Source organism: Pristiophorus japonicus, chromosome 5, assembly GCF_044704955.1.
Source record: "Pristiophorus japonicus isolate sPriJap1 chromosome 5, sPriJap1.hap1, whole genome shotgun sequence".
Classification (NCBI taxonomy): domain Eukaryota; kingdom Metazoa; phylum Chordata; class Chondrichthyes; family Pristiophoridae; genus Pristiophorus; species Pristiophorus japonicus.
This window is the reverse complement of record NC_091981.1, coordinates 28,978,140-28,991,942: the sequence shown is the minus strand read 5'-3', so window position 1 is coordinate 28,991,942 and position 13,803 is coordinate 28,978,140. Positions and strand designations below refer to the sequence as shown.

Below are 13,803 nucleotides of genomic sequence, written 5' to 3'. Positions count from 1 at the left end.
ACATTCCCAAATTCCACAACAGTGTAGTGGTTATGCTCCTGGACTAATAATCTGGAAAATGCAACTTCAAATTCCACCATGACAGTTTGTGATTTTTGAATTCAATTAAATAAAAATTTTTTTAAAGCTGGCATCAGTAAAAGTGACAACAAAGCTGTTAGATTGTTGTAAAAACCCAACTGGTTCACTAATGTTCTTTAGGAAAGGAAATGCTGCCATCCTTACCCAGTCTAGCCTATACATGACTCCAATTCAACACCAATGTAGTTGACTAACTGCCCTCTGAAAGGGCCCAGCAAGCCACTCCGTTGTATCAAACCGCTACAAAAAAAGAATAAGAACAACAATACCGGATGGACCACTTGGCTTTGAATTCAGACACGAGGCAAACACACCCAGCCCAGTCAACCCTGCATAGTCCTCCTCATCTGGGGACTGGTGCCAAAGTTGGGAGAGCTGTCCAACAGACTCATCAAAGCGCCTGACATAGTCATACTCACAGAAGCATACCTGTCGGCCAACGTCCCAGATTCCTCCATCACCATCCCTGGGTAAGTCCTGTCCCATCGGCAGGACAGACCCAGCAGAGGCAGGCGCACAGTGATGTACAGTCAGGTGGGAATGGCCCTGGGAGTCCTCAACATTGACACCGGACCCCATGAAATCTCATGGCTTCAGGTCGAACGTGGACAAGGAAATCTCCTGCTGATTGCCACCCTTCGTCAACTGATGAATCAATACTCCTACATGTTGACCACTTGACAGAAGCACTGAGGGTAGCAAGAATGCAGACTGTACTCTGGGTGGGGGAACTTCAATGCCCATCACCAAGAATAGCTTGGTAGTACCACCACTGACCAAGCTGGCCGAGTCCTGAAGGTTATAGCTGACAGACTGGGCTTGCGGAAGATGTTGAGAGAACTAACACAAGGGAATAACTTACTTGATCTCCAGTCCCACACCAATGTAGTTGATTCTGAACTGCTCTCTGAAATGGCCTAGCAGTTGTATCAAACTGATGCAGTATTGTGGGAGTACCTTCACCACACGGACTGTAGGGGTTGAAGAAGAAGGCATTGCCACCTTCTCAGGGCAATTAGAGATGGGCAATAAATGCCAGCCTTGCTAACAATGAAAAATAAATAACATAGGGCTGGAAATTCATGAAAAACCGCTGCCACTAGTTTGCCGCCAAAAAAACACGATGACTCCGCTATGATTTCAAGGCGGAAAATTCGTGAAAAAATGGGGAAACAATCTGCCCGGCGGGAAAAATTGGCATTGCACGAGGATTTGTGGCGGAAACCGCGATCCTTGCCAACTTTGGCCCGAGGCCAATTACCGCTGCAAGTTGGGCAAAGGGAGGCAGGAAAATACACAACATATTTTCCAAAAAATAAAAAAAATCGCAAAACATTCACAAGACCCTTTTCTAGTGAATCGCTGCAAAAGAATTAAAAAATTAACTTTAACTTGGCTTTTTTTTGCAGGTTTTCATACGTACCACAGTTTCCAAGGGCTGTACCGACATGTTTTTCCTCTGTGTTTTTTTTTTACCCTATCTACAGGTCACTGCTGTGGCCAAACTCGGGCGAAAGCGCATTTTTCCAGTCTTGCACGCCGGCGGCCCGCTCTCTAGCGGCCTTTCAAAACCACCGGCGAAAGACTTCACTGAATTTCCCGCAGAACCATTTTCCACCCAAAGCAACGAAATGCCACTGAAAAATGTGGGGGAAGGTTGATGAGTTTCTAGCCCGAGAGGTTTACACTTGGGAAAACAAATGAAATTGACTGTGAATTTTTGCATTTGCAAAGGAGTGTAAATCACTTTCCTTAATTGATTTACAGATGGGCCTGAAACATGAAGATGGAGATGATGATAGCGTCACTCTGAGTGGACGCAAGGACCGGAGAAGATCAAGCCTCGGTGTGAATGAGCGACGCGGTTTAGAACGACGGAGAAGCCGAAGGCATTCGGTGCAGAGTATGAAGAGCTCATTGTCTGCCCCTGCGAGTCCTTGCAGTCCCCTGCCTAGCCATTTAAGTTCACTCTTCCTGTCGCCCAATGGCCAGAGGCACGAAGATCTCATCGAAAAGTAAGTGTTTGGCAACATTTGAACCAAGCGCAGAAACCATATTGAGCTGTGGTCCTGTAACTTTGGTCTTTACTGTGAAGTGGTCTTTACTCCGTCCCCTCCACTTGCCGTTAATCCCCAGCTGCGATCATGTCATTTAACTTTGCTTTTTATCCTGGCATACCTTCTTGCATTAGTTGCCATATCACACGTGAATTTGGGGTGCGACTAGGGCCCATGTTTTAAAGAGTAAAATAGCCGCAACAGAGCCTGTCGGCTATTAATATTTATATTATCGCAGGAGCCAAAAATCCTAATCAGCTGGTGTCTAAATTCACACGCACTCCAGCCTATCCAGTTCCGAAACGGTGATGTAATTATGCGCTTCCATAGAATAGTGCAACAGGAAACTTTGCTGCAGGTGAATAAGCACAGATTAAAATATCTCGCATCCATAAAAATCTGGAATTATACCGCAGTGATTGCAGGGGGAGGAAGGTTCCCAATTGTGAAATGAGATGGGCTGCACAACCTGCTTTGACACGCAAGAACATCATTATGGGTTCACGTGCATTCATGCCAATTGAATGAGAATAGTTCGTTACGTTGGCAATTGGGAATGAACATTTCATTCAAGAGAAGACACTGTAGCCAGAAACCCTCTAAGCTGTAGGTGGAATGACTAACAATATCAGCACGCTGACTTTTCTACTGCCTGGAGGGACAGGTGGTGACTTTATGTCAGTGCTTGTGTTCTTAATTCCCGTTTCTGTGATAGTGTCAACAAGAGTCAACTTCTACCAAGATGCTGAAGGTCAGTTGTAAGATATAAACGCTAGCTAAGTTCACTTTTTAGGAATGTGTTGCCTTTGCACTCTGGCCTTTTTTTTTATTGGTTTAGAGACAAACATGACTGTCAAAATGGAGCTGTTCACTTAAATATAATCTACATGTGGTTGTGACATGACTCAGCTCTGTGCTCATGGCCAAGTGAGACTAACCTTATTAAGCTTGGAGCAATCACACCCTGTTCTGTGCACATAGCTTGTACCTAAAGGGAATACCAGACCCATTGTGTCTCATAGTCTACAGCAGCCTATACTCCTGTATTCAACATTCGAAACGAGTGCAATGGCTGTCAAAGTCTAAAGGAAGTGTTTACTTTGATTCCTTTCTGCTTTTCCACATAAATTCAAGAGTTTAATCAAAAGTTTACATCTCCAAATAGAGGTTCTTGCCTCCTAGTGGTAACGCCCACCTGAACCGAAATCCTTACGCTGCAGCAAAATGAAAGCCTTGTCCACCTCAGTGCGGAATCCTAACACTCAGCTTCCTGCTCTATGGCTCCATGTCCTCCTACACTCCACAGTTCATGTCTGATTTAGTCTCATTCATTCATTCATGTTTTTGACATCCAATTTACTATGTTCAGCAAAGATGAGGCTGGGCGCGACATGATCTGCCATGCCGATGAACCAAACCTGCCTGATGATGTATTTGAGGCAAATCACACAGCACATAATGAGTAAGTACAGGGGCTGCATTGAATTGCATGATTGCAGCGGGATCACTCTCCTGCTCCTTGTGCTTCACCTATCTGGGAATGAGGGGCTGATGTGAAAAGCTTTTGTGGCTGGACCTGCTGTGTCTATATTAGTAAGCAATCTACTTTATTTTTGTAGCAATTGTCCTTTTCGGGCCTAATTTTCATCGTTTACAACAGGCAGAACTCCAGAAAAGTTGAGACAAAGTTGCAATTTTTCCTAAGTTTTTTTGCTTTCATAAAATTTGTGGGGCTTTTGTCAGTGGTGTAGCATGAACAGACGTCTTGACGTGGGACGATACTGGAGTGGATGCTATAAGAAGAGGATGGCATTCAAACAGGACTGAAGAAACAGCTCAAAATGCAAAGGTCGCAGCGTGCAGATGTAAATAAACAGGCGCATATTTACTGGGACCTTCCATACTTCAACCCTTCCCTTCCGTACTTTACACCTTCCCTTCTTCTCCCCTCCCCTTCCCTTCTTCACCTCTCCTCGCCCCTTCCCTTCTTCACCCCTCCCCACCCCTTCCCACCCCTTCTCTTCTTCACCCCTCCTCTCCCCTTCCCTTCTCTTCTTCACCCCTCCTCTCCCCTTCCCTTCCCTTCTTCACCCCTTCCCACCCATTCCCTTCTTCACCCCTCCTCTCCCCTCCCCTTCCCTTCTTCACCCCTCCCCTCCCCTTCCCTTCTTCACCCCTCCTCGCCCCTTCCCTTCTTCACCCCTCCCCACCCCTTCCCACCCATTCCCTTCTTCACCCCTCCCCTCCCCTTCCCTTCTTCACCCCTCCTCTCCCCTTCTCTTCCCTTCTTCACCCCTTCCCACCCATTCGCTTCTTCACCCCTCCTCTCCCTTTCCCTTCCCTTCTTCACCCCTCCCCTTCCCTTCCTTACCCCATGCAGGTGACAACAATTTACTTTTGGTTCTGTCCACTCCCCTTCAGAATACACACGCCAACACTCTTCCAAGCTGCAGCCTCTGTTGTACCTGGCATGCGATTTTTCTTCTGTGTCAGCTTGGCTCCATTCTCAATGGGTTGAAGCTTCACGTCTGACTTGAGCACATCATCTAGGCTGACAATTCGCTTCCACACTGACAGAGTGCTGCATTGTCAGAGGTGGCGGCCTTTAGATGTAATGTAATGTTGAGCCAAGGCCTGTCAATCTGCTCAGGTTAAGGTAAGAGATCCCACGGCATATTTGAAGAATGGAAAATCTCACCATGTCATGGCCTACATTGATCCCTCAACCAGTACCGCCAAAAACCGGATTATTTGATCATTCCTTTGCTGTTTAAGGGGCATTGCTGCGTGAAAATCGGCCATCACATTTGTCTACATACGACCAACTCCTGTTAGCTCAGTCATTGTTTACCCCCAATAATTTGAATTGCCCACTAATTTGAATCATATGGCCTCAAGCTATCAGGACTTTACTGAAATAAGAGTGCCTTATAACAAATTAAATCCATTTGTTGTAACAAGCTTCAGGACATCCTGAGAATGGGATAAAATGCAGTATAGATGCAAATTTGTTTGCTCATTGTCTTCAGCCTAAAGTGGCCATTGGCTCTGGTTGAAGTGCCAAACAGATAATGTGCCCCTGGACTTTCCCCCAAATGCTTTGAACCAGCAAGAATACCCTGGAATGATTTTTCCAAGTGTTTTCCTTCCCCTGTTCTAGCATGTGGGAAGCGTGTGGCTTCCACTTTCCTGCCCTTCTCCTCCCTTCCCGAGTGATGTGGGCAGGACAGGGAACTTGACCGAGTCGGAGATCAAATCTGCACTCGGCTGGTGCTGATAAACGTTGCCTCATCACATTGTTTAGGCTGAGGGTCAGATCTACTTGCAGTGTGTAGCTTGCATGGAACTTTTGATTATTTGGGAAGAAGTTGCCCAATCTCCCTCCATTCACCACTCACAGACATTCCTGTTGTTCGAAACAAATGCGTGGTCAGAAATAATCCATGGAAAAGAGAACTGCCTGGAAAAGAGAACTGCCTGGCAAAGAATGAGGGCCTGGCAGCACAGTGATCTGAATCATTTCCCGACACGGAGAAGGCTGGGACTCCTGCCTTTCCAACAGTTGTTAAAGGTCACAATTAATGCCATTTTTCTGTGAGGAATTTATTGATAACACACTACTCATACTCTAAGGGGAACAATTAGTCATGCGAGGAGGAATAACGGTTACTGTCTGCAGGATGGAGGTCAAGGCCCATTTGCTGGTTGCCCTCTTGGCAACAGTAGCTGGGGAGAATGGTGAAATTGTACTTTCCTGACTGTGTGTATAGGTAAGATTTTGATTGTGTTATAGAATCATAGAAATTTACAACACAGAATGAGGTCATTTCGGCCCATCGTGTCCGCGTTGGCCGACAAAGAGCTATCCAGCCTATTCCCACTTTCCAGTTCTTGGTCCGTAGCCCTGTAGGTCACGGCACTTCAAGTGCACATCCAAGTACTTTTTAAATGTGGTGAGGGTTTCTGCCTCCACCACCCTTTCAGGCAGAGAGTTCCAGACCCCCATCGAAATTTCCCCTCAAATCTCCTCTAAACCTCTGACCAATTACTTTAAATTTATGCCCCCTAGTTGTTGAGCCCTCAGCTAAGGGAAATAGGTCCTTCCTATCCACACTCTCTAGGCCCCTCATAATTTTATACACCAATAAGGTTTCCCCTCAGCCTCCTCTGTTTTCATCACCCTGTGCCATACTTGACTAAGGAATGTTTGATCCTCTCATTGAGTGAAGCAGACAGATGAGAAATGGTTAGAAAATATGAGCGGGATTTTGGCTTGTTGTAACTTTTCTGTTTTACTGAACTATAAACGCATTCAGTATGAAGCTTGAATCTCCTAAATATGTGTTTAACTAGAGAAGTGTGAGCAGCTAGCACTGAAAGGTTTCTGGTCATGAATTAAACTGTTACAGATTCTGCACGATTCAGAGATGTTAAGTGGCTGAAACAGAATAAAAGCCCTTTCTTTAATGGTTGTTTACACAGTGCAAAAACATAAATCTTCATAAGGCGGAAGATTTTAAAGCTTGCTGCTAGATCAAACAGAATGCTTGGCTGAAGATGTTTCTTTCCACTGAAATGCTGCTTATCCAAACACTGATGGTCCGAGTCCTTTGATTACTCGAATTGCCGGATATTAGCCATTCGCTTTATAGGTTCTTTACAATAACATTACGTTGCAGCATTAGGGGACCACCTGTCAAAGGGGACCACCGAGATTGGGTAAAATCTTCGCTCCTTTTATCACAATTTGGTACAAATTATAGTATAATTATTTACAGTTTCAAAAGGATTAGAGTGTGTTTATTTTATTAGAATTTAATTCACTACTTTTAACAAAGCCACCAAAAGATTTGGATTAAATTCCACACTGTTAATTGCCCATAATGAATTTTGCTTTCGACAATAAATGCAAGGTCTGCTGCATCTAGTTTCCAGATCCTGCTTGATTATTAAAACTGTTGAAACCTCCTCTCATTCACTGTTAAGTCATTGCCATTCTGCCATGTTCCTTTGGCCATGCAATATTATAATTACCTTTTACCCATGTATGCCAGATCAAGATCTTGTTTTCCCTTCACTTCTGATGTTGGTTCATGGAAGATATTTTCCATGCTGCTTGGGTTACATTCAACACATATTAGCATAGTAGCAGACTCTCTATTCATTTTGCAGTGTCAGCCAATGCTCACTGGGTATCATTCTCGCCTCTGGGTCAGAAGGTTGTGGGTTCAGTTGAATCTAGGCTGACACTCCAGTGCAGTGCTGAGGGAGTGTTGCACTGTCGCAGGTGCCGTCTTTCAGATGAGACGTTAAACCGAGGCCCATCTGCCCTCTCAGGTGGACGTAATAGATCCCATGGCACTATTTTGAAGAAGAGCAAGGGAGTTATCCCTAGTGTCCTGACCAATATTTATCTCTCACCCAGCAGATTGGAAAACCTCGAATGTAATGCACCTATTCAAAAAAGGAGGCAGACAAAAAGCAGAAAACTATAGACCAGTTAGCCTAACATCTTAGGTTGGGAAAATGTTGGAGTCCATTATTAAAGATGCTGTAACAGGACATTTGGAAAAGAAAACTTTGGTCAGGCAGAGTCAGCATGGATTTATGAAGGGAAGTCATGTTTGACAAATTTGCTGGAATTTTTTGAGGATGTAACAAGCAGGGTGGATAAAGGGGAACCAGTGGATGTGGTGTATTTGGACTTCCAGAAGGCATTTGACAAGGTGCCACATAAAAGGTTACTGCACAAGATAAAAGTTCATGGGGTTGGGGGTAATATATTAGCATGGAAAGAAGATTGGCTAACAAACAGAAAACAGAGAGTCGGAATAAATGGTTCATTCTCGGGTTGGCAATCAGTAACGAGTGGGGTGCTGCAGGGATCAGTGCTGGGACCCCAACTATTTACAATCTATATTAACGACTTGGAAGAAGGAACTGTGTCTAACGTAGCCAGGTTTACTCATGATACAAAGATGGGAGGAAAAGCAATGTGTGAGGAGGACACACATAATCTGTAAAAGGACATAGACAGGCTAAGTGAGTGGGCAAAAATTTGGCAGATGGAGTATAATGTTGGAAAGTGTGAGGTCATGCATTTTGGCAGAAAAAAATCAAAGAGCAAGTTATTATTTAAATGGAGAAAGATTGCAAAGTGCTGCAGTACAGCGGGACCTGGGGTACTTGTACATGAAACACAGAAGGATAGTGTGCAGGTACAGCAATTGATCAGGAAGGCCAATGGAATCTTGGTCTTTATTGCAAAGGGGATGGAGTATAAAAGCAGAGAAGTCTTGTTACAGCAATACAGGGTATTAGTGAGGCCACACCTGGAATACTGCGTGCAGTTTTGGTCTCCATATTTACGAAAGGATATGCTTACTTTGGAAGCAGTTCAGAAAAAGGTTCACTCGGTTGATTCCAGAGATGAGGGGGTTGACTTATGAGGAAAGGTTGAGTAGGTTGGGCCTCTACTCATTGGAATTCAGAAGAATGAGAGGTGATCTTATCGAAACGTATAAGATTATGAGGGGGCTTGACAAGGTGGATGCAGAGAGGATGTTTCCACTGGCGGGGGAGACTAGAACTAACTAGAGGGCATGATCTTAGAATAAGGGGCCACCCATTTAGAACTGAGATGAGGAGAAATTTCTTCTCTCAGAGGGTTGTGAATCTGTGGAATTTGCTGCCTCAGAGAGCTGTGGAAGCTGGGATGTTGAATAAATTTAAGACAGAAATAGACAGTTTCTTAAACGATAAGGTGATAAGGGGTTATGCGGAGCGGGCAGGGAAGTGGAGCGGATTCCATGATCAAATCAGCCTCGAGGGGCCATATGGCCTACTCCTGCTCCTATTTCTTATGTTCTTATATCTAAAACAGATAATCTAGTCATTATCACATTGCTGTTTGTGAGATCTTGTTGTGTGCAAATTGGCTGCCACGTTTTGTATATTACAACAGTGACTATGCTTCAAAAGTACTTTATTGGCTATAAAGCCCCTTTGGGACATTGTGAGGTCTTGAAAGGCGCTATATAAGTGCATCTTCTATCTTTCTTTTAGCTATGAAGACCATCCCAGTAAATGTCTTTGCAATCCAAGAGTGAATTAAAATGAATGTTTACAAAAATTATAGGTTGGGTTTTCTGGGCCATTGCATGATCACAGCATGGGAGGACTTGAAATATCTACCGCTAGATACATAAGAACATAAAAACATAAGAAATAGGAGCAGGAGAAGGCCATATGGCTCCTCGAGCCTGTTCCGCTGTTCAATAAGATCATGGCTGATCCGATCATGGACTCAGGTCTACTTCCCTGCCCGCTCCCCATAACCCCTTATCCCTTTATCGTTTAAGAAACTGTCTATTTCTGTCTTAAATTCATTCAATGTCCCAGCTTCCACAGCTCTCTGAGGCAGCAAATTCCACAGATTCACAACCCTCTGAGAGAAGAAATTTCTCCTCATCTCAGTTCTAAATGGGTGGCCCCTTATTCTAAGATCATGCCCTCTAGTTAGTTCTAGTCTCCCCCGCCAGTGGAACATCCTCTCTGCATCCACCTTGTCAAGCCCCCTCATAATCTTATATGTTTCGATAAGATCACCTCTCATTCTTCTGAATTCCAATGAGTAGAGCCCCAACCTACTCAACCTTTCCTCATAAGTCAACCCCCTCATCTCTGGAATCAACCTAGTGAACCTTTTTCTGAACTGCCTCCAAAGTAAGCATATTCTTTCGTAAATATGGAGACCAAAACTGCACGCAGTATTCCAGGTGTGGCCTCCCAGTAAATGTCTTTGCAATCCAAGAGTAGCAAGACTTCCCTGCTTTTATACTCCATCCCCTTTCCAATAAAGGCCAAGATATCATTGGCCTTCCTGATCACTTGCTGTACCTGCACACTATCCTTCTGTGTTTCATGCACAAGTACCCCCAGGTCCCGCTGTACTGCAGCACTTTGCAATCTTTCTCCATTTAAATAATAACTTGCTCTTTGATTTTTTTTCTGCCAAAATGCATGCCCTCGCACTTTCCAATATTATACTCCATCTGCCAAATTTTTGCCCACTCACTTAGCCTGTCTATGTCCTTTTACAGGTTTTGTGTGCCCTCCTCACACATTGCTTTTCCTCCCATCTTTGTATTGTCTGCAAACTTGATGCGTATACTCAGTCCCTTCCTCTAAATCGTTAATATAGATTGTAAATAGCTGGGGTCCCAGCACTGATCTCTGCAGCACCCCATTCGTTACTGGTTGCCAACCAGAGAATGAACCATTTATCTCTACTCTCTGTTTTCTGTTCGTTAGCCAATCCTCTATCCATGCTAATATATTACCCCCAACCCCATGATCTTGTATCTTGTGCAGTAACCTTTTATGTGGCACCTTGTCAAATGCCTTCTGGAAGTCCAAATACATTACATCCACTGATTCCCCTTTATCCACCCTGTTCGTTACATCCTCAAAGAATTCTAGCAAATTTGTCAAACATAACTTCCCCTTCATAAATCCATGCTGACTCTGCCTGACCAAATTTTGCTTTTCCAAATGTCCTGCAACTGCTTTTTTAATAATGGACTCCAACATCTTCCCAACCACAAATGTTAGGCTAACTGGTCTATAGTTTCCTGCTTTTTGGCTGCCTCCTTTTTTAAATAGGGGTGTTACATTTGCAGTTTTCCAGTCTTCTGGGACCTCCCCTTTTGGAACAGCTAAACCTTTGCAAACAGAATTTCAGTTCTTGCCAGATACTCATCATATGATTCTAACTTGCCGACTGAAACTGTTGTGAAATCCTATCACTTGCTGAAGTTACAGTGCCATTGGGAGTATCGGCGCTGTCTGTGTTAGTTCTAACAATTGAGTCATGGGCAGATTTATGGGGAGCTCGAAGCAATCCCAATGCTGCCAATCTTGCTGGGAAAATTTCCATTACCTGGCGGGATTGGGGGCGGGGGAAGTGGGGGCGGTGAGGAGGTATAAATTAAACATTGTAAGTTAATGAAATCTGCTGTAATGATCTATTGGTGACTGTTTAATTTATGCTTTAATTAACCTGATTAACTTATTCTCGCATGGTGCGACAAACTGATTATCCTCCCACTATCTGAAACACTCTGAGGGTATGAGGGTATGAGAGGGAAATTCACATCAACAAGGCCTTGTATTTGACTCTGGGAGAGGCTGCATTATAGCAGAATTTGGGCCACTTTTCCTCAGCTGTGCAGCCCAAGTGTGTCTACCTTTGGGATACACTGAAGAAGAAAAATGGGCACAGGCCCATTCTGCCAGGACTCCATCCTCTTTCTGTTGCCCTGGGATTTTAAAGGGCTTCCCTTGAGTTCTTGCATTGGACAGTCATGGAAATGAAATGGGAAGAGGATCTGCCTCATTTTCTTCCAGGTATGCCGAGTGGGTGGATGGCTGACAGTGGGTGTGAATGGCCCTGAGAGTGGACAGGCAGAGAAAGCAAAGCAGCCAACAGTGATAATCTCAGCCTTCATTTATAGGTAGCCAATGGATCTCCAGAAGTGGCTTCTGGCAGGAAGGCTTTTGGCTGCTGGTTGTGAGGCCCAGTAGCCTGTGGCCATTTCCTCCTGGACCTTCTGCAGCAGCTGGATTTCCATCCCTGATTCTGAAGGTGTCCTCTACCTGACTAGTGCCCAGTTGGCATGGGATGGCATCCTCTGAGATCGTATTTTGGCTCACTTACTGGAGTTGTCCTTGACACTGAGAACAATGAAAACCTATGGAGAGCTGTAAAATGTAGAAATGAGTTCCTTTTGTTTCATCATAACAGCAGCAGGACGTTGCAAAGATAGAAATGTTACATAACTTGGTGGCCATTTAACGTGCCTTTATAAACTGCACTATAAATACATGAGATGACCCTTTGCTGTAACCTTGATGAAGCTGTTCCAGGACAATATGTGCTTTCCTTCTCAGTACCAACCATGGCTCTAAGTGCCCGTTAATAGGGACACAAATACTCTTCAGTAACCTACAGTAATGTCATCTGGGTCACTTGTGAGGTTGGTAAGATAGAATATTTTAAATGACAGTCGCACTCATAAATTTGTTTGCTATAACTGTACATCGGATGCTCAGCTAGTCATTAAAACACTGGTATGGTCTGACGACTTGACTTTTCAGCCATGCCTGTCATCAAGTTTGGAATAATGGTTGTAAAATTAGGCCGCATTTTGTTTTTAACCACAATCATTAATGTCCAACATCTCTCCGTTTCTCTTGGTCTTGTCAGCAGGGTGATGGCAGGGACAGATGATTGGGGGCAGGGTTATAGCATCTGCTGGAAACTCTAAACCTGTCGCACTATGTCCATGTTCTTGTGATACTGCTGAGAAAGGGACGATGTGATTCTACCCACCCCCCGCCCCCCCACCGATCATTCTAACCCGAGCACATTAAAGCCCTGCCACTTGGAGGGATGACATGTGCATCGTAGGTCAGTGAGATGTAGTAACGATGGTGGTCTTGCTGGTTAGTGTATGAAGCTCAGCAAGGGGGAGATGTAACAGTCATTGTTATCAGAACTCTAAGGCTGACTCTGTGCACTGAGAGGGAAGGTGAGCCTTCACAAACCACTTTAATTAAATAAAACTGATAGATTTTTATACATGTTTTATAATGTGGCTTAATGATTTTTATAGAAGCTATTTTATTCATTATTTAGGGGAACTGAGTATGATTTGATAAAAGTTAGAAAATAATCAGACACAATCAAGACCAATGCAAAGGTGCGGATGCTAATAAATCACGCTGTACCATTAGTTTAGATTTATTAAATTATTGTGGTTCCGGACCCTGAGATTATGATACTAGCACATGATTACTTGAGCCGTTCATCTGAAATTAAGCAGGTTAATTTCTCTGCTAAAATAGCGCAATTTCAGGCAAACGTACATAGCATTCATTCCATGATGTAAATTTAGGATCCTGGCACTTACTGTCATGTCTTAATGAATAAAGGGGAATGCAATCAAGCTGTAATAATTCAGTCATTTTTGTGCTCAATGTTCTTTGAATAATTCATTCATTTGAATTAAGCAATGTCAATAACAATAGTTTAAAAAGTTGAAAAAGTTTTGGCATCCTATAGTTTGAATTAAGAGTATACTGAATAATGACAGAGCGGAAATCTATCTGAAGACGGGGACAGTTTAAGTTTCTTTCTTAAAACACAAACATTGCACGGTTGCCAAAGTAAATCAGGAAGTTGCAGTGATGTGGTTAGGCAGAGTTTATCTCCCAAGGTTTGATTGTGAGTTTTATTATTTTCGAATTCTAAAGCAATATCTACAGAATGTGAGGAGAGAAACCAACAGGCTAAGCAAACAAAGAAAAATATGTTCCCATCACTGTTTACAGCTGAACATTGCAGTAGTGCTACAATAGCCAACTTAAGTACAAGATGCAAGTTTTAACATCTGAAGCAACAATGTTGAAAATACACATGAAGCAAAATGAAGTCTTGCGAGATGAATCTTGAGAAAGACCAAGCCAAGAACAGCAGTAGGAAGCCTTTCTAGTCCTGATACTGGCAAGAATGGTTAGGGTCAGTCACGGAATTAGCATCAGAAAAGGCCTTTGGCATGATTTCCTGTAGAGCAGGGAATGGGTAAATAAGGCAGATAATGGG

The 13,803-nt window shown here is 43.7% G+C and overlaps 1 protein-coding gene across 8 annotated transcripts in view; it reads left to right on the top strand.

Annotated features, from left to right (window-relative positions):
- fhod3b (formin homology 2 domain containing 3b) overlaps nucleotides 1-13,803 on the top strand; it is a 679,123-nt gene that overhangs the window by 495,725 nt on the left and 169,595 nt on the right. For 5 of the 8 annotated variants that reach the window (XM_070880475.1, XM_070880473.1, XM_070880474.1 and 2 more), the window contains exon 10: nucleotides 1,849-2,096. In XM_070880475.1, coding sequence (XP_070736576.1) covers nucleotides 1,849-2,096 — 248 coding nt within the window. Of the gene's footprint in view, nucleotides 1-1,848; nucleotides 2,097-3,507; nucleotides 3,601-13,803 lie in introns of all 8 variants that reach the window. The other 3 variants (XM_070880470.1, XM_070880469.1, XM_070880468.1) reach the window with 1 other exon arrangement.